Source organism: Pan troglodytes, chromosome 18 (assembly GCF_028858775.2).
Source record: "Pan troglodytes isolate AG18354 chromosome 18, NHGRI_mPanTro3-v2.0_pri, whole genome shotgun sequence".
Classification (NCBI taxonomy): Eukaryota; Metazoa; Chordata; class Mammalia; order Primates; family Hominidae; genus Pan; species Pan troglodytes.
Window position 1 is genome coordinate 77333608 of NC_072416.2, and position 20714 is coordinate 77354321.

Consider the following 20714-nt stretch of genomic DNA (forward strand, 5'->3'; position numbering starts at 1 on the left):
CATACAAAAATGCCTAATTGAATCTACCATGTCTAAGCAGATGCTCCCAGAGTCTGTGCTTTTTTCCCCCATGCCATACTCCCCAAACTAAAGGATGAGAAAGAACCACGCAGGCAAAATGAGATGAGTAGATGCTACTGCTAATGCTGTCAATTCTACTACTACCGCCACTGCTGTCTTCTGCTGAGTATGGATTATATGCCTGTTCCATATGAGAACATTATGCATATGGTGTGATTTGGTCATTCCGGATGGCTAAAGTGTGAGCATACCCGTATCTCAGATTTACAGAGGAGAAAACAGAGGCTCAGACTGGTTATGTATATTTCTCTAAGTCCCCCAGCTATTGTTTGTCGTAGGTTGGGTACCCCAGGAAGTAGATTCTGCAACTGAGATTGGCATGTAGGAAGATTACTGGGGAGTGTTCTAGGATCCACACCTGTAGGGGAACGTAGCAAGCAGGATGGGGTGGAGGGAGGATTGAGCTGTGCTGTGGGAGATGCGAATGCTCCAGTCATTCCCAAGGAAACTCTGAAGCTGGATTATTCTTCAGAGATGCAAGGAGGTCAGGAAGTCATTGATGTGGGCTCCCTCCTGGAGTGCGTGTTGCTTTGGTAGGGAGCTCGCTTTGGCTGTGGGCAGTTCCTGAGGAGGGACTCATAGGACAGCCTAGCATCTGAGGAGATGAGTGCTTCCTGGCCCAGAATGGGGGATCTCAGCAGCACGCTACAGTATCCACTACAGTTTCTTGGGCTTGCTCTGAAGCCATGCCTCTCTAACTTCAGGGTATATTCATGTAAGTGAGGTGCAGGGATGGGGGAAAGGGAGAAGGTAAAGCTACAAAGGTAAGCCAGCTTGTCTAGACCGGGAGCTAGCTCCTTGTGAAGGAATGGCAATGATAATGGTTAAGTCAGATTCAAGAAGTGTGTTTTGGGGAAACACTCCAGGTAGTGGTACATAGAATCCTAGCACAAGATCAGTGACTGGGTGAGTTTGACATTCTAGATGCAAATGTGTCAGGAATTACAGTTGAAAGGGGAAAGAATATTTCAGTTTTTCATTTCCTGCGTCACTGTTTTTCTTATTTGGAGATGCTATTCCTCTCACGTGGGAAAAATTTGGTTATCTCAGGTGGTAAAGATGCCTTTGTTTAAAATATTCTTCTGTTAGTGGGGACAATAATACTACTAATTTCCAGTACTGACGCTTCTCATGCAATTTAATCAGTAGGAACCTGTTTGCATGTTCATTTGAGGAAGTACCAAAACCAAAAGTAGCTTCGAGGTTTGGCACCTCTGATAAAGTTACAGAAGTGCAGTGTGAGCAAAAATCATCCTCTTCTCTGTTCTTCACCTGTTGGTGAACAGTGAGAGACCAAGGTGAGAGACTCGGAAATTATACATGTACATTGTATATTACATGTATACAACATACATTGTGTATTACACATTTACAAATTATTTGTCATAACGTGCAGATTTCACAATGAGAGACCAAGTTGAAAAATGCTTAAAATTCACAAGTCTGTATCATTCTGTCCTCCAGATACCCCAAGCTGGTTTGGGTTTATACCAGTTTGAACCGAGGGACCTTCAGCTTAGGAACATATGCTCTGTGTGCTGGAAGCTCCTAGAGGCCCCAGGGTTATCTCTGCTCACTTAGGTTTGTGATGTTGGGCAAAAGGAGAAAATGCTGAGTCTATTCGGACCCAACTTCCATTAATGCCTGAGAAATAATTTAAATCTCAAGATTTCCAATCCCATAAGCAGCCCTAGCCTCTCTTCTCCTGATACTCCACATACCCAGTCTCCATTCCTTCTTCCCACACCCTCCAGTTCTCATCCTCTACACTACCTCCAGACCCCCAGGGATTCAGATCCTGTCTCCCCCAATGAGAGACTTTTTTTTTAGGGGGAGCCAAATTATTTGTTATAACATGTAGATTTCACTTGTTGTAGAAATGTCCTATTTTCAAGGATACAGAGCTCAAAGGGAGCACAATTCCCTGGAGAGCTAGGGAAATAATGAAGTCTAAGGTCTGGCAGATCTGGATCTGAATCCTGGCAATGCATTTCGGGAGTTCGGTGTAACCCTGAGCATCTTTCAATTCCTTGAACTTCAGTCTCCTCATCTCTGAAATGGGGTTATTATCTACCTGCAGAGGTGCTGCAGTATTAACTGAGGCAATGTTGCAACGTTTCTAGAATGATATTTAGGGCTCATATTGACCCAGTAGGAAGTATAGTTACCTTGGGCCAGGGGAGCTACCTGAGTGGAGTCAACTTTTAGGTTATAGGGACCAAGTTGAAACATGCTTAAAATTCACAAGTCTGTACCATTCTGTCCTTCAGGTACCCTAAGCTGGTTTGGGTTTATACATTTCCACAGTGCCTACCACATCCCAATGGCTTTATGACCTTGAGGTCCTGATCTGTTTTATCATAGCTCATGATCTTCCTCAAAAATTCTTACAGCTGTATTCCACAGGTCATCACCAAGGGACTGCTAGAACTGGATCATAGCAGCTTCCAAGAGCTGAGTGTGTACATTTCCTCCCAACTCTGCATTCAGTTGAAATTGCTTGTGGTGAGAGTATTTATACCATGGGAAGTGGCAGACACTGTGAATCAAACCCACCCCCTGCACTGCCCCCCTCCAGTGAGCGAGTTCTTGAACACTTACTGATATACCACTGTCACCAACCCTGCTTTTTATAGACGTGTCCTTTAAGCAAAGCAATTCATGGGAAAGTAAATTTAATTATCAGACCATTTCATTAGATTCCTCACTGCCACAAACAGGTGGTTGTGGTGATAATCTGGGCTTTTTTGATCGCTTTAGAAAGGTAGTTCTGTAATGACATGAAAAACATATTGCTTGGTAATTTATTTATTTGTTCCCAATGTTTGCTACGGATTGTGGTGAAAACACAAACACCCAGGACAAAGGGCAAGGTTCATCCCACCATGACGATGGGAGGCAGTTTCATCCCACCATGATGATGGGAAGTCCTTATATCAGGACTCCAGGGATCTTGTGTCCCGATATAAGGCTCTCACTTTCCAATCAGCAGGAAGTTATGCTTCCCAGCCTCTAGGAAAGCATAGGGGTTAAGGAGAACTAAAATCTGGGGCAGTTATAAATCTGCCCTTATGTGTACAACAGTTTAAATCAATTGGTCATCTACCAAAATCTGAGGAACAAGAGCAGCTTTAGAAAATGGGCTGGGCATGGTGGCTCATGCCTATAATCCCAGCACTTGGGGAGGCCAAGACAGGTGGATCACCTGAGGACAGGAGTTGGAGACCAGCCTGGCCAACCTGGTGAAACCCCGTCTCTACTAAAAAAAAAAAACCACAAAAATTAGCTGGGCATGGTGGCATGTGCCTGTAATCCCAGCTACTTGGGAGGCTGAGGCAGGAGAATCGCTTGAACCTGGGAGGCGGAGGTTGACGTCAGCCGAGATTGCGCCACTGTACTCCAGCCTGGGTGAGAGAGAGACTGTCTCAAAAAAAGGGAAAAAAAAAAAAAAAAAAAAAAAGAGAAAAGTAAAGAAAAGAAGACAGTAAGATTAAAAACAAGTAAAGAAAATAAATCCTCCCGCTTTTTTTGCTCCTTCATGGGTATGGCTGCATCCTCTGTTCACTGGTTTGAGTTATTATTTTCCCATGGGCAATTAAAGTCCTGGCCTCCACTGCAGTTTTAACATCACACCCAAGAGTCTAAGGTGCCCCTTGGTGGAGCAACCTAACTAGAGACATTAATCTTACTACTGGGTAATTGACAAATGCATTGTGAGGGTCTGATTTCTGTGGCTCAGGATGCTTAGTAGCAGTGGGGTCAAGGGCACAGATGACACAAGTCCAAATTTCCCCAGCCCTACTTAGTAGCTGTGTGACCTGGGGCAGGTTGCTTAACTTTTCTGGACTTTTGATTCCACATTGGTTAGGTGGAAATATCATATTATTATAAATATTGTAAATAGTACCCATCAAACACTTAATGTGAACCAGGAACCCTCACAAAATGTTTGTTAGTCTTTGTTGTTGAAAGGTCACTATGATGATGGCTCAAAATCCTGACCTGAAGGTGTGCTATGTTCCTGCTTCACTTGTGCTGTGGACATGTTCCTATTTATCATAGTGCAGTTGTTGAGACAGGGTGTGTAGAGCCATGTGATTTGGTTCAGCTCCTAACTCTGTCACTTGCTCTTTGACCTAGACAAAAAACTTTGCCTCTTTGGGCTTCAGTCCCCTGTGTTTTTATTTTATTTTATTTTTCAAGATGGAGTCTCATTCTGTCACCCAAGCTGGAGTGCAGTGGTGCAATCTTGGCTCACTGCAACCTCCGCCTCCTGGCTTCAAGCGATCCTGCCGCCTCAGCCTCCCAAGTAAGTGGGACTACAGGAGTGTGCCACCACGCCTGGCTAATTTTTGTATTTTTAGTAGAGATGAGGTTTCACCATGTTGGCCAGGCTGGTCTCGAACTCCTGACCTCAAGTGATCCACCTGCCTTGGCCTCCCAAAGTGTTGAGATCACAGGTGTGAGCCATGGTGCCAGGCCTCTCCTGTCTTTAACTGGGGATAATGTGTGCAGAATTCCCCCTAAAGGATCTATCATGCGTAGGGTGGACCCTCACAGAAAGCGTCAAAGACACACGAATCTCTTAGCAGGAGGCTGCCAGGTGGCACAAAATCAAAACTGCATCATTGAGAATTATGTTATGAAGTCATTTACTGACTTGAGCCTCAGTTTTCCTATTAATACAATGAGACTGTAGTAACTTCATAGGGCTCTTGCAAGAGTTCAGCTAAAATTCTCCACCTTGCCACCTAGAACATGTCACAGAAGGTTTCCTGGCCCCTGTATGGGATTCATACATGAAGAGGACTGCCTTGTAAAGTCATTTGATTAGGGATCCAGAGGGTGTACTGGTAGAGGACAGATTTTCAACCCCTTGACAGTTCGAAGGCCAGCTACACAACTGGCTTGTGTTCCTCGCTGACACCTCCCTGAGTAGCAATGTGCATTTGTGTGCCTTCCCTTTGCCAGGCATGTCTAAGAGGATGAATCCTAACAGGTGTGGCAGCCAGAGGGCAGCGGCAGGGAGAAGAATAAGATGTTCCTTGGTGTACCCCATTGTCATGAGTTCATCATTTCTCTTAACTGTGGGGGCAGAGAGTTCCAGTTGCAACTGACTTGTTGTGAGACTGCCCCGGTGGTTGCTGCCAGATGATCCACAAATGCCAAGCTCCTAACCTGAGCCTTGCCAGCCTTCAGGACCTCCTTTGCATGAAGAGCAATTTACAGAAGAGAACACTGCAGGGGAGGCACCATAGACCCCTTCTGGCCTGTACTGTTCAAAATCACATGACATCCTCCAGAGGCCTGGTGGGAAGCCAGGGATTTAGGCACTAGAAATGGAGCTCAGAAAGGAGGAGAAAGGTCCCTGCTGGTCTGTGGAGAGGGCCTTGGCCACCAGAGGGATCAAATGGCCCAGGCAGGAAATAAGTTATCCCCCTCTCAGATCTGAGGCCAGATTTTCAAGTGTATGCATGATTCTGGGGTGGTATAAAGGGTATAGAGTATGGAGTTAGAACATTACACGTCAACAAGAATATGGGTTTTGAACCCAGAACTCAGTTTGAATCTGAGTTCCAGCACTGCCCCGTTGCTTGGCCGTGAGTTACTTCACCTTCTTTAGCCTCTGTCTCCCCTCCACTACAATAACACCTGCCTGGTGGGGAGTGAGGATATTGTGAGAATCAGAAGTAATAACAGGTCGTTGGCACCTAAGAGACTCTCAGTAACCAGCAGTCATCACCACCGTCGTCGTCTCTTTTTTTTGGCCATTACAGTTGCGATTAGACTAACCCTCCCTAAGCAGCTATTAAGCCTCACACTCCCTGGACAAAGACATGAAAAACTCTGGATGATTTGGAAGGGAGATCTAGAAATGGTGAAAGGACTGGCAAGTGCCTCTGTGCTGATACTGTACCTGGGCTCAGTGATCTGGCTAAAGGAGAGGTGCTGGGGCCAGGTGACAGGTGAGTCTCTATATGGCAGGCCCAAAAAATGGAGGTGCAGGCTTCATCTATACTTTGATGTGTATGCTTCCTTCTTTAAACTTGTGATAATCAGAGTTATAGCTGCTTTAAACTTGTAAAAATCAGAGTTATAGCTGCTTTTGAACTAGTACTTGTTGTGTGCCCAGGAAATGGCCAAATGTTATCACTCATCCTTCCAAGAACCACATGAAGGTTATATTATTATGTCGACTTTCCAGATGAGGAGACTGAGGCTCAGTGGCTTGTCACAGGTGTCAAAGACAGGATTCCAATGTAAGGACTTCTGGCTTCAGCACAGGGGATTTTCCTACCATCCCATATTGCCAACCTATCTGCAAAAATACCTGGATCTATCTTCCTCCTGCTGCTTCTCAGCTCCCTCCAGGACTGAAGAGATGATATTGATTCTCACTTGATAGAGGTTAGAAAGGGCCTCTCCCTTCCCTAGCTGAATAGAGAGGGTTTCCTTTTTCTTTTCTTTTCTTTTTTTTTAAATGGGAAACTTACAGGGAATAAGATCTATTTCTTCATTTGCTTTGCAAGAGAGTTGGATTTGTACACGATGCCTGAGCTGGCTCGGTTTTCTAAAGACCTAACTTTGCAGCATTCTTCAAGGGCTCCAGAGAGTCCCTTGTGCCATCAAATTAAGTTTGGAAACTTCAATAAAAAGGTCCCGAAGGAAACTGTCAATTAATGCATTTACACCGAAGCATCATACTTGGGAAAAACATCTTCAAACGCAAACGCTGTTTTCCAACCATTAAAAAGTTTATGCGCTGCTTGGTTTCCATGGATACCTGAGGTAATAGCCTCCTTCCTCTCAATGAAGAGTGAATGTTGCTCAGTTACTTTTTTCCTGTTTTTTTTTCACTTTTGTCTTTCTGACTTTTTTCTTCCATCCCTATTTATGAAAACGAAAAGATAACTAAATTGAAACCTGACAATGTAATTTGTCAGAGGAAGGGAGCCTGTTTTATAAGCTCAGGTGATTTCATTTTTGTTCACCTGTTTATTTCATGACACTTGCAGGAAAAAGAATTATTTTCATTTGATCAAATCATTTCCATGGTCCATCAAACACACAAGTTAAAAAGGGAAATGCTACCAGTCTTTAATAACAGTCTTAATCGTGTGTAGAGCAGAGATTGACAAACTATGGCCTGCCGGCCAAATTTGGCCCACTGCCTATTTTTTATAAATAAAGTTTTATTGGAATACAGACACGTTCATTTGGGTAGACGTTGTCGATGGCCGCTTTCACAACCATAGCAGAGTTGAGTGATCGTGCCAGACATTATATGGGCCACAGAGCCTAAATTACTTAATCTCTGGCCCTTTGCAGTACTTGTTTACTGAGCTATTATATACAGGAAAGAATGAGAGCTTGGGTGGCATTTAGTAGTGTTGTCACTTTTGTCATTGGCCTTGACCTGACTCAGTCTCCGTATTGTTGAGATGGGAATGACGGGACCCTCAGTAGTGTTTTGGGATATAAGGCACACGGTAAAGGAACAACAAATAGGAATTACATTCCGTCGAGATTCTTTTGCTAGAAAGATCCAAAGAAACCTACCTTGTGATTCTAGATGTTTTTTAGGAAACCCAAAGTATGAAAAAGCCCAAGCCAAGTCGTTCCACTGTTGTTCCCGGGCCTGTGTGTGCTGTGTGTCTTTCCTGGGAGAAGGTCAGAGCTGGAGTGGGGCACTCGATTCCGGCAAGAGAAGGCAAACAAAAGAAGCCACAACAGTCTAGGAAGAAATCTTTAATTTCTATTCAGCTTTAAAGAGTTTGAGAGAGTTTTTTCCCCTCTGTTAACAAACGAGTTCAAGTACATGCCTTCATATTATAAAAGTACCTGAAATTGCCTAGAATAGCAGCATGCATAGCTTGTTAGTATTTACATATATTTACATAGGGAAACAAGAGAAAGATCTACAGTTATTTACAGTCTACGTAGGGGAAGAGAAAGGCAGCCTAATTGTATTTCCTAAAATACAGTAGATGAGTAGTCAGCACATGCATATTTAGATAATATTTGCATGATAGAATGCAAACTTTAAAAAAGACATACCTTTGTAACTTTCTATGCTAAGGTGTTGCATAGTCAATGTTAATTTTTGTTTGTTTGTTTCTAGTCTATTTGCATCAAGTGCTTTAAAATGCTCACTAACACCGAGGCAGAATTATTTACCCGGGCAATTAAAGCAACAGCACACACGATCATTTCCTACTAACTAGCAACACGCTGCTGGTGAATGAAATATCTATTGTTTCTCATTACCCATCGACCACTGTGAAGAGATCTCTCTGTGTAAAGACAGTGCCTAAGCTATCACCATTAATTATGGAAGTAATATAAATGAGACACTCTCCACAGTATGTTCTAAGTGAAATATTAACAAGGCCAGCATCTTGGAACCTGAGAAATGGTCTGTTCCAGTGAGCTCTCTATGGAAATCCACACACCTAACGCAGACATGCCCGATTTGAAATAGCGGGGCTGGACATTGGGGGCCTACCTGTGAGATCTGAACTATTGCAAAGTACATCCTCTTAATTTGTTTCTGGAAGGCAGAGTTAAGGGTTAATTCCTTACCATGATGTGGCCCCAGCGGAGACCTTGTTTTTTTTTTTTTTTTTCTTCAGTGCTTTTTCAGGACTATGTTATAGAATACTTATGGGGCATACGTGTAAATGAACTGTCAACCTTAAAATCTAAACAAACAGCTTGTTTGTGGTTTGTCCTGAAATCCTGCCTGCTCACAAAACAGCCAGCTACTTGGTTTTCTAAAAGACGTAATTTTGCAGGCAGACTTCGTAGAGCCATTCTGTGCAGAAGAAGGGAAGGGAGAAGCTGTTTGTTTTACCTGTACTATGAAGATATTCTTTGCGCTGTTAGAACTGAGCTCATTAATTCTGCCTGGCAATAATTTCAAAGGTTTATTTTGGTGTACATGGCGAATACAGATGCATACATTTATACGCAGTACACGAGCTAGCTATAACCATAACAGAGGTTAAAGAAGTAGAGTAAAAATGTAAAATGTTTCAAATAAACACACACTAAATATCTTCTTTTATCTCTTATAAACACCCAGCAGTCCTTTAGCACGGGCATCAAGGTGGCCCAGTTTGAAAATTTCAGTGACATGCCATCACATTTGTTCCATGTAGAAGGATGACACTATCAGTTAGATGCTTATTTTGTTGGCAAATTTCTATGGCACTTCTGCTTGGCCATTTCAAACCAACCATGGAAGAATAGATACCCCAATGCGATGTTTCATCCCTATTCATAAAGAAACTGTACTTTGAGCAATGTAGGTATCCCAGGCAGCATCAGAGGGAATGCCCAGGGAATTCTTCCATGGATATAAGACATCATCAACAATACCTTCTCTTAGTTCTAATGAGACAGCCTCTCAGGTCCGGTCAGTTCTAGAACACTTTGGGCAGGCACAAATGGAAGATGGAACAAGTGTGCATGTAATCACCCACATGGATTGCCTTGAAGCCGTTTCTTTTTCCTTCCCTCGTTAGGAGTACCCTCACCCCAACCCCAGCAAAGCATGTCTAGGGTCTCACAATAACAGCAGGTCTCAGAAAGATAAAATAATTCTGAATGTTACAACTCGTCCCATTTAAGACTAGACATAAATCTATCACAGATCCTTTGGAACATTGATGGCAAGAATTCTGGAACATGAAGGAGGTATGAAAAGGGCTTCACTCATTTCATGGAAAAGCTCAGAACAGTTTGTCAACTTGGAAACACAGGCCCTGCCAGCGTACCAAGGTCACCCTGCCCTTCAATCCTGCTGATAGCCCAAGTTAACATCCTCCCATGCCTTGGCCTTCCCAGAACAAACATGGCTTTGGATGCCTTTGGGTGGTTGGGACTGGCTGCCTATTTTTCTCTAAAACTTAAGTTTTAGGAAAGAATTCTTTCCAGCTTTCCATCCTGAAACTGCTGGTCTCCAGGCTCGTTCCTGCAAATATTTCACGGAGGAGTAAGAGCCACATTCTTGCTGGCTTTCCAATTCATTCTCCTCTCTTCAAGTCCACCTCTTAAAACTTCTTAGTGATCTTGCAAGAAACTCATGTCTTTTGTCAGGGAGAATGGCATGGCCTTTGTATGACACTTCTCTCTAGCCAGACTCGGATTTGGGGGCATCATATTTGGGATGCCTGCACCGCAAACAGGAAAGGCCCCAGGACAGCTCACAGGTTCTCTCTGAACAGAAGCCTGTGAGCACGTGGCTGTCATTTAAAAGCTGCATGGCACTCTTCCCCCTGCATGCGTTTCTCTCAAGGTGTCCCTTGTAATTTGTGGTTGTGGTCTGTGCTTGAACCTGTTGCATTTATGGTGATGGACTGGCACTTTAGTCTCTCTGAGCCACGGCCATCAAGCCCCTGTCATAGACACTGTCCCCAGTGTCACCTGGGGAATGACACTCTTCACCTGTCATGGGAGAGGCAACTGAAAAGGAGCCTGAGGTTTTTCTACCCTTGTGAACCTGTTTCTAGCAAAGAAATATTTTTCCTTGTTGCAAAAGATCAACATCCAAACACATTGTCCACGTCTAATTTGTTAGGGAGGGCATGTTCTCTTCTGGAGGGCTAAGAGTTGGCATGGGATCTAAATGGATTCTCCAGAACACTTTCTCACACTTCTAAAGCCTAAAAACAAATATTTGCTTTCCTGATCATCTTCATTGTTTCTTTTTGGGAAATTGAGTGCATTCCTCTTCTATAATAAAGGTTAAGAATAGCCTGTGAGTTAGCAAAACTCCCAAAGGTTTATGAAGAAAGTTACATTTCAATACCTACAGGAAGTATTTGCATGTGTCTAAGGCTGGATTGCTGAAGGCCTTTGTGGGAGTCAGTTGTCAGGAATTTGTAGGAATGACTGTGTTCGGAATCATTGGAGGAGAGGGAGTAAGAGGGATGGATCAGTATTTTCTCTGCAAACCTGATGAAACACGTCAGAGCCCGCACCTACATGCGTGGGAACTGATAAGATGGGGGTTGTGTCCATTTCACTTGTTTGGGATGTCGGTGCTTTGAAAAAATTCTATCATCAAAGAGTAGGTTCCTTAGTTCTGCAAATCTGGCACCTGGAGATGGCATTTTGAATCGGATGACCTTTTTAGTAAGGGTCACTTGCTGTTGGATCATCAAAGGGGGTGCTGGGTCTTCATTTTTGTTCATCCAAATGGGTATCATTTCAATTTAGCTCCATGAGTAAATCAATGGAAAAAAAAATCTCCTTTTAACATTTCTCGGGTGAAGACACGACAGCCCCCACATTTCATTTTAGGCCATGTTAGGGCATCACCTCATGGCCAGACATGGCCTGGCTCAGAAGGCGGCAGAGCAGGCAGAGAGGCATAGGAAGCCGGAGCCCCGTGGAAGACATAGATGAGGAAATGGGCCACGTGCAAATATTTGTGTCACATATTTGGGGAGCAGGTTTCATGTACCAACGGACACGGAGTCTGAAGTCACTCACTCTACGTGATTATCTGTGTGGCTTTGGACGAGTTGCTTTTGATCTCTGATACCAGTTAGGCTTCTCTCTAAATGGAAATACTAACTGTCCCTGGCTCATAGAGCTGTGTGAGGGTTAGGCAACAATGCTTACAAAGCTCTCCGTGCAGAGCCTGGCAAATCGTAACCTCTCAATAAATGCTAGTCATTGATGCCACTTGAATAGTCCTCGTTGGCTACAACTCACTGAAAAAGCCGGGCAGTTTGCAGGGCTGAGGACTTTGGAGTAGACATCTCTGTTCTCGTCTGCTGCTTCTCATCATTTTGGTGGAAGTTGGTGTGTTCGTTGGTTAGCACTTATTCCAAATTGAATTGTATAATTTCATTATAGAAGTATCACGGTGGAAGAAGAGGGTGACTTACTGGTGTGGTCACCTAGCCAGGGAGGCCTATGAGCCTCATTCCTGTATAGGCTGCGTTACTTTATGAACAAATGCAATTTGTGGCAAATGTGTCCCCTAAAAGATTGCTCTCGGATAGTGAGTAGGGAACAAGTGGCCTTTTGGAGCAGTTTGCTTTCATTCGTGTTTCCAATGAGAGATTGAAGCTGTAATTGTTTGTGAGGAATGGCTGTATCCCAAGCACCGAGGTATCTGGAGATGACCTCTGCACTGTTCTGGGAGAGTGGTTATAGCCTCTCCTGGGGGAGTGTTACTGGGAGACAGGGAAAGACAGGGCGTGTAGACGGCCATCTATTCCACCCGTGACATGAGGGCTCACCCCCTCATCTCCACTGCAGCCGCTCTCTGATAAATGTAGCTCTCTGATAAATGATTCTGTTCCTAGTGGTGTATTCACAGAGTCAGTGGATAAGGTGGCTGGCTTTGCATTTGAGAAGTATTTGCTTTGTCCAACAGACACCAGATGAGTAACAATGGAAGTAGGCAGGGTTTGAAGAGGTATGTGTCTTTCCTTTTAGCCAAACCTGCTCACTTCAGATCACCACTTTGTCCTGGGACTTTAGTCATGGGAACACTGCCGTCTTCAAAAAGGCTGTTCTCCTTCCCTGCTCTTGGTGTTCCAAGCCTAATCTAACTTCCAGGGTGCGTTCCTTTCATAACTCTACTTTTTGCATAAGTGGATTAATTCAGCATTTGCTGTGCAATGTCCCTGTAAGAAAGCAATCTTAGAACATCTACTCTTTCACAATCATTGAATATATAGATATACCATGATATTGTGTCTATTTTTTATATATCTCATAGTTAAGTCTACTTTAAGACAGGAATCTCCTTTCTTTTAAATGAGCATGCATTTTAAAATAGAAAAACCTGAAAGCAAAACACGGTGTAACATGTGTCCCTGTGAGTATTATATTAGAGTACTAACCAATGCATTACAAATATCAATATGTGGGTGCTTTTTTTTTCTTTACCATATATTGTTTATCAGAAACCTCTGTACCCTTTCCTTTAAAGGAGTCAATATTCATTTGTATTCTGTGCTGACAACTCTAAATTGATGGCTAGCAGTTATCAAATGAATGTTGATGAAAAGCAGCTACTTAACATTTTCATCCCAACACCGAGTTTTGGAAGGGTGGATAATTTAGATCTGAGGGCCTCAACTATAAATAAACAGCAACTGCTTTCTAAATCCCACCTTTCTGTAGTTGAAGATCGTGCTGCAAATCTGACAGATGATTTTTGAAAGAGAATGATGAATCCTTATTACCAAGATACTCTTAACTTAATCCCAAACAAGAGTCCTGGGTAATTTTACATACACTCTCAAGATTGATTGCACAGTTAGTTCTCCTCTGGCAGCTCACAAATGTTTGACTAGATTGGAAATGGCATTCGGGCATGATTAAAGATTCTACTGGGTTTCCCAGAAATTCTCAGTCCTGTGTCGTCAACACCCTAACTCACTCATTGCCATTGCTGTGGGATAAACACCTCCCCCATTTCCCATGATTAGCAACCATATACAACCTACAGGCTTCTGATAAATGATTCTCAAAAAAAAAAAAATCGTTTAGGGGAACCCATAGCTCCAGCCAGTGTTTGTATGTCAAGGTATTATTATTTATCACAATGGATCAGTAAGCATTGATGACAACTGGCAAGGTATTGCTTCAGATATTTTATAACGGAGTTGTTAACATTATTTCCTTTAGATGGCTCTTTCATCTTTTCTGCATTATGAACTGATGCCCCAAAAAGTGGTATGAATGAAAGTCATCTGATGGTGATTAAAGTGCTCTTTAAATTTTTTTTTTTTTTAATCAGTTTAAGAATGCTTTCTCTTTTATTGGCAGTACCGGCTTGTTTACTATTGAGATTTCACTAATGTGGCTCAGTCTCATTCTGATGATATGCAGGCCGAAAAGCTCATGAGCCAAAAATGAGAACCTGTTACTGAACTGTCGTCACATCTGATCATATTAAGATATCACTCAGAGGTTGCCATTGGTTGGTACGGCTGAAAAGAGAATTCTCCAAGAGACCAAAGGGGTAGTGCGCGTGGGACCAACAAGATATTGTTACTGCTTAATTGTCCAGCAAGGGAGGAAAGTAGAGTGAGTACCCATGAGCACCAAGCATGAATCTGAGAAAGAGAATTTGCCAAAGGTGGACGATTGATTTTTGGAGTAGAGAAGGTCGTCTTTGCTTTCGGGTGCCCCTCCTGTGTACTGTGTTCTACAAAGCCAGAGCCACTTGTGATGGAATTTAGATGGTAAATCACCCCAAGCCTAGTGGCAAAGGAATCAAAGCCATCTCCTGATAAAAAGTTAGTTAGGCTTTTCAAAAAGGTATGGTCTCAGCATTGTAGCCAAATGTAGGTTGGCATGAAATGAAGCCAGTTGTAATTGCCTTCAGATTCCGTGGAAGGAAAAGGTAGGTCCCCAGCTCCTGCATCAATGGCATTCTGAATCAATGGGACTGCAGAATTTCTTAGCAAAAATACCATTCCAGTAATGCAAGAGTGCAACATGGTATCATTACAGTAGGTCATAGTGGCAAAATATTTTATCAGGTTAGGAAGAATTCTGCTTTTTGCTTTCCCAAATGGACTGCTTTGGTCTTTCCTCACGCTTGGCAGAACAGTGAAAGGCCAGTCTGTCATGACGTTTGAATGCTGAATAGTATAACCATTGTGGCATAGAGGGCGGGAGGCTGGACTTGAAATGAGTGAGCTGGATTCTCCCACCACTCGGGAGTTAATGGCAAGTCACTTGGCCATTCTGGTCGTTTTGGCAGCTGCAAGGTAAAATGAAAATCTATGACAGATATCTGGAAGTTGATACAAAACACCATCTCCACCAGAACTCTAAGATTCCAGGCCAAAATAATACTTGGCTTGAGTTAGCTGGATGAGCATCTCAATTCTCCAATTTGTCTTTAGAGGCACTTCTGCTTCCCTTTTCCCCACATGGGATGCAGAAGAGCCAGATAAACCACTTGAGGTTGTTTAGATAAATGTGCCAGGTGCTAAGCTCAGGGTTATTAGGAATAATAATTCAGTGAAAGGAAATTTGGATGACATGAACTCATTTCCATTAGACTTGAGCCACACAAATCAATGGGAAAAGAAACAGCTGAATCCAGGATAATATCTGGCTATTTGGAGTGGGCATAATAATGGAGGGAGATTGGGGAGGTAACAAACCAGTTACTATTAAGTTCAAGTCATGTCAGTTATTCAAATTCAGGACCAGTGGGACTTGCCCAGTATCATCAAGCAGCCAGTTCTTATCAAAACCCAAGTCTCTGTCTCACTCACGGTCCACACCCGGCCCAGAGTCATATCACTTGACTGCATTTGACCATTCAGTTTTCAGACCAACTCCAATGTTACTAGATAACCTGACACTGAAGAAGCTAAAACCAAACAACAATGACAACAACAAACCCAAGTCTGCCTTATGGCACATTCTTCACATCGTAACACCTTCCTTGGGACCCTAGTTCTCAGAATGGACCTGACTCTCCCAGGGATCCTAGAATGCAGCATAGTGATTGCAAACCAGACCATTTGAGGGAAACTCCTCCAGTAAGCACCCTGCATGGTCACAATGTAAACCCTGCAGGGGCAGAAAAATAAGCTTTGGGTCAGGTTGGAAAGCCATTTCCCCCAAAATCAAAGTTCCTTACTGTTTTTCTTGTGGGGGCGAGCTTATCTTCAGTTACCTTTTCCGGTCCTCTCTTGCAACCCCTCTCCCTATCATCAGCTGAAAATTAGTGGATGCAGCTAGGGCTCTGAAACACATAAATAATCGTAAGATGCCAGATAAACTGTATTGGTTTTAAATTAGAGACGTGCCGACCATGTCTCCCTCTGAACAGCAGCCTATTATTTTTAATTATGGCTTGCAAAGCAAAGTGATTTCTTGCCCTCTTTACAGCATCCCTGACAGTATTCTGTCAGTTTGGATGATATGATGCCTCATCAGTGCACACGTCCCTAGCCACAGCCCCAACTGTTACTCAAAAGGTGAATGAAAGTGATCAGTTGCACTCTTTGCAACTTACATTTTGAAGTGGGCTGGGAGGAAATGTACCCCCTTATCCGTGGTCCCATTGTAAATCTGGGTCAAATATGACATTTAGAAAAAGGTTTTCATGGGATCTGGATGAATTAATGTGTTATGTGTTTGTGCTAGGTATGAATGTATGGTGAGGAGTGTGTCTGTGTGTGCATTAAATGTTTTAACACAACATTGCCAACCCTTCCCCTAGCAGCACCGTGGGCAAAGCATAAAGGGATGATCTGGCAGCAGCCCCACTTGGGTTTTCTACCTGATGGACCATAATTAAGAGTGGTTGGTTTGTCAGACAGAAGGTTCTACAAACGATTTGGTATCGAATTACATTATACATGGAGAAGTCCAGGGGTTGGATGAATTTGTTCTTGCACGTTCAGAAGGATACCATCTTTTTCTCTGTGTGGAAGAGGCGCCTGCCACGATGTATTGATATGTGTATTTATTTTCCAAGCCTGTTCCTATATGAGGTGTCAAAAGTCACACCAGCTTTACAAGCGGAGTTTATGAACTCGTTTTTCCAGGATAGTCACATTATACTTTTTACAGTCATGTGCTTTCAGCCCAGTACCCTTTGCTATGCCAAGATCCAGCTGAAACTGAACCAGGTGGGGGAGGCCTGCTAATGCCCAGGCAGTCGAAATGACGTCATCTCATCACTCCTTTTCTTAAATTTTTTTTTTTGTCTTTGTTCTTGGATTTCCAGCAACAGGGAGCTGCCACCACCGTGTACTGTGCTGCTGCCCCAGAACTGGAGGGTCTGGGAGGGATGTATTTCAACAACTGCTGCCGCTGCATGCCCTCACCAGAAGCTCAGAGCGAAGAGACGGCCCGGACCCTGTGGGTGCTCAGTGAGAGGCTGATCCAAGAACGGCTTGGCAGCCAGTCCGGCTAAGTGGAGCTCAGAGTGGATGGGCACACACACACACCCGCCGCCATGTGTGTGTCCCCTCACGCAAGTGCCAGGGCTGGGCCCCTTCCAAATGTCCCTCCAACGTAGATCCGCAAGAGTTAAGGAAATAAGAGCAGTCACAACAGAGTGAAAAATCTTAAGTACCAATGGGAAGCAGGGAATTCCTGGGGTAAAGTATCACTTTTCTGGGGCTGGGCTAGGCATAGGTCTCTTTGCTTTCTGGTGGTGGCCTGTTTGAAAGTAAAAACCTGGTTGGTGTGTAGGTTCCGTATCTCCCTGGAGAAGCACCAGCAATTGTCTTTCTTTTACTGTTATAGAATAGCCTGAGGTCCCCTCGTCCCATCCAGCTACCACCACGGCCACCACTGCAGCCGGGGGCTGGCTTTCTCCTACTTAGGGAAGAAAAAGCAAGTGTTCACTGCTCCTTGCTGCATTGATCCAGGAGATAATTGTTTCATTCATCCTGACCAAGCCTGAGCCAGCTTGGCAACTGCTGGGGAGACAAATCTCAGAACCTTGTCCCAGCCAGTGAGGATGACAGTGACACCCAGACGGAGTAGAATACGCGGAACTACCAGGTGGCAAAGTACTTGTCATAGACTCCTTTGCTAATGCTATACAAAAAATTCTTTTCTTTAGAGATTATAACAAATTTTTCAAATCATTCCTTAGATAACTTGAAAGGCAGGAAGGGAAGCGTGTATACTTAAGAAAGAATACACAGGATATTTGGGGGGGGCAGAGAATAAAAAGTTAGTTAATCCCTTTGTCTGTCAGTCAGTCACCGTCTCAGTTCTCTTGCTTTCACGTTCTGCTTAAACCTCCTGCTGTGCCTCTCATCCTATGCTTAATAAAAGAACATGCTTGAATATCATCACCTGAAGTTTGTATTGTTTCTTTAAATGTTTGTTTCAGTTTGTTTTTAGAAAAGACATCTAGAGGAAAAATAAAGCGCTTCTAATAAAGCGCTTCTCATAGACGCCAGGAAAACACGATTCTTGTTTCTTCTCTGAGTTTGTGTTGTGTTTTGTTTTTGTGCTTTGTGGCTGTCCGTGGGCCAAGTTGTCTCATGCGATTAGCATGCCAGCATATTTTCTGTTAAAGAAAAGAAAAAAGAAAAATGACTATTGTTTCATTTCACCTTAAGATGTTTTGTTATTACTTACAGTGAGTTATTTTAGTCCTCAATGGTCTGCTCCCCTGCAATTAGCAAGTACTTAGTGATTAGCGGGTATCTCTATGTTTGAGAATGGGAGCTGTGCACAAAGCTCTTATCTGCGCATCCCATCTCATGGACACCATGGTTTCCAGCCCGTTCCAGCAAGCACATGAGAAAGTCCACTCTGGCAAGACAGAGAAAATGCTTCTGCTGAAGTACCAGGAAGGTGTGGAGGCTGGGTGTCATTGTTCCCCCTCCTGATCATGGCAGCTTCAGGCCAGACAATGTCTTGAACTTCTGTGCCTCTGCATCTGTGGTGCAGAGCAGTCGAACAAACACCATTGCCCTCCAGTGGCCCATAGCCTTGCCACATCCTCCCATCTGGCTATAGTCTTCCTTACGTAATCCTTATTATCACAGGACCTTTGAAACTAAGAATCAGATAATTTTCAGACATTATTGTCATCTGCAAAAGCAGCCATCAGAACTCCACTCTCAGAATCTACACCTGGAGGGGATAACCCCTCCCATATGACCTCTGACTTTGGCCATGTGACTGGCCTTGGCCAATTTGGAAAGTGCTGTGCACTGGGGCTTGCCTTTCCTCGTTGCTCTTTGGAACCCTGCAACTTCCATCATAGGGAACGGCTCCTGGGCTAGCCTGCTGGATGATGAGAGACATGTAGTCACTACCAGAACCTGCATCCAGCAGTTAGTTAGACATGTGAGTGAGGCCATCCCAGACCATCCAGCCACTGCTGTGCCAATTCAGAGGAGAAGAAACTGCACATTTAACTAACTCACAGCACTGCAAAAGATAGATAGATAGTAAAAGTTAGTTTGTTTTTTAAGCCAGTAAGTTTCAGGGTTACATGTTACTCAGCAAAAGCTAACTGATGATATAGCTTCTCAGCTCACTAAGGTTAATTTTTTTCTACGCTACTTCTATTATAATTTGGTCTCCAGCTACCTCTCTAATCTCAACTTCCAGCACTTTATCCACTAGAAGCCACTCTAGTCTTCCTCTGTTCCTCGAACATGCCAAGCACACTCCCAACTCAAGGGGTGCGTATTTGCTGTTTCCTCTGCTGAAATGCTTTCCTTCCAGAAACCAGCATGCCTTTCTTCCTCACTGATTTTTAGTCTCTGCTCACGTTATCCCTGTCTTCATGGTGTCACCCCATTCTCATTCCCCTTCCCCTCTATTTTTTCTCCACAACACTTAATATTGTTGTATACATTATGTGTCTATTTTTTCTGTCTACCCACTATAAGAAACTCCATGAAATTTGTCTGTTTTCTTCACAACTTGGCCACAGTACCTTGAACTGCTCCTGTCACACAGCAAACTTACTGACTTAATAAATAACCACTGAAAGAATGATTCTGGGTGACTAGGCTTTATGTTCAGGAAAATAATTTCCATCATTGTGACAATGATCCCGAGCCACACACTGTGCTAAGCAGGCTACATTACCACTGTCACCCGGGCTGCAGTGCAATGGCGTGATCTCAGCTCACTGCAACCTCCACCTCCCGGGTTCACGCGATTCTCCTGCCTCAGCCTACCAAATAGCTGGGATTACAGGTACACACCACCACACCTGGCTAATTTTTCGTATTTTAAGTAGAGACGGGGTTTCACTATGTTGGCCAGGCTGGTCTTGAACTCCTGACCTTGTGATCTGCCCTCCTCAGCCTCCCAAAGTGCTGGGATTACAGGTGTGAGCCACTGTGCCTGGCTTTTTTTTTTTTTTTTTTTGAGACGGAATCTCACTCTGTTGCCCAGACTAGAGTGCAGTGGCGTGATTTTGGCTCACTGCAACCTCCGCCTCCCCGGTTCAAGCAATTCTCCTGCCCCATCCTTCAGAGTAGCTGGGATTACAGCTGCCCACAACCACACCTGGCTAATCTTTGTATTTTCAGTCGAGATGGGTTTGACCATGTTGGCCAGGCTGGTCTCGAACTCCTGACCTCAGGTGATCCACCCACCTCAGCCTCCCAAAGTGCTGGGATTACAGGTGTGAGCTACCATGCTTGGCTATTACATCTGATTTCTAATATGACTACAGTCTTGCCAGTTCACCCCTTCTCCCCATTTTACTGATAAAAAGCTGAGGCCAAGAAGTGTCAATTTTCTGTTGTCCATACAGCTCATAAATGGATAGAGCTGCAGTTCACACCCAGGAGTGTTTGATTTCAAGGTCATGCAGATTGCCTGCACCAGTGCCACTGCTCCTTCCATAAGTTGACTATATCCATTCTGGTAGGATGCACCATCTTTTTTCCTTTTAAATAGAGATGGGGTCTTGCTATGTTGACCAGGCTAGTCTGGAACTCCTGGCCTCAAGCAATCCTCCCATTACAGGCATGAACCACTGTGCCTGGCCATGGATGCACCATCTTAAAATCTTAGGCTGATCAGAGAGGTGACTTTATGGGTCTGACTCTAGTTATGCTTCAAGCATTTGGTGGAAGTGAAAGTAAAGCCAGGAGAAAGAAGATATTGGCGTATCATCAGCCAAGGTGCTGTGCAAA

General features: G+C 43.8%; 1 protein-coding gene across 2 annotated transcripts in view; it reads left to right on the forward strand.

The window, feature by feature from the left end:
• The window catches only part of WWOX (WW domain containing oxidoreductase), a 1110761-nt gene extending 1092870 nt beyond the window's left edge, over window positions 1-17891 (forward strand). For both annotated transcript variants that reach the window (XM_009431284.4, XM_001144696.7), the window contains one exon: window positions 16811-17891. In XM_009431284.4, coding sequence (XP_009429559.4) covers window positions 16811-16999 — 189 coding nt within the window. In that variant the 3' untranslated portion in view covers window positions 17000-17891. The remainder of the gene's footprint in view (window positions 1-16810) is intronic.
• The last annotated feature ends 2823 nt before the right edge of the window (window positions 17892-20714 follow it).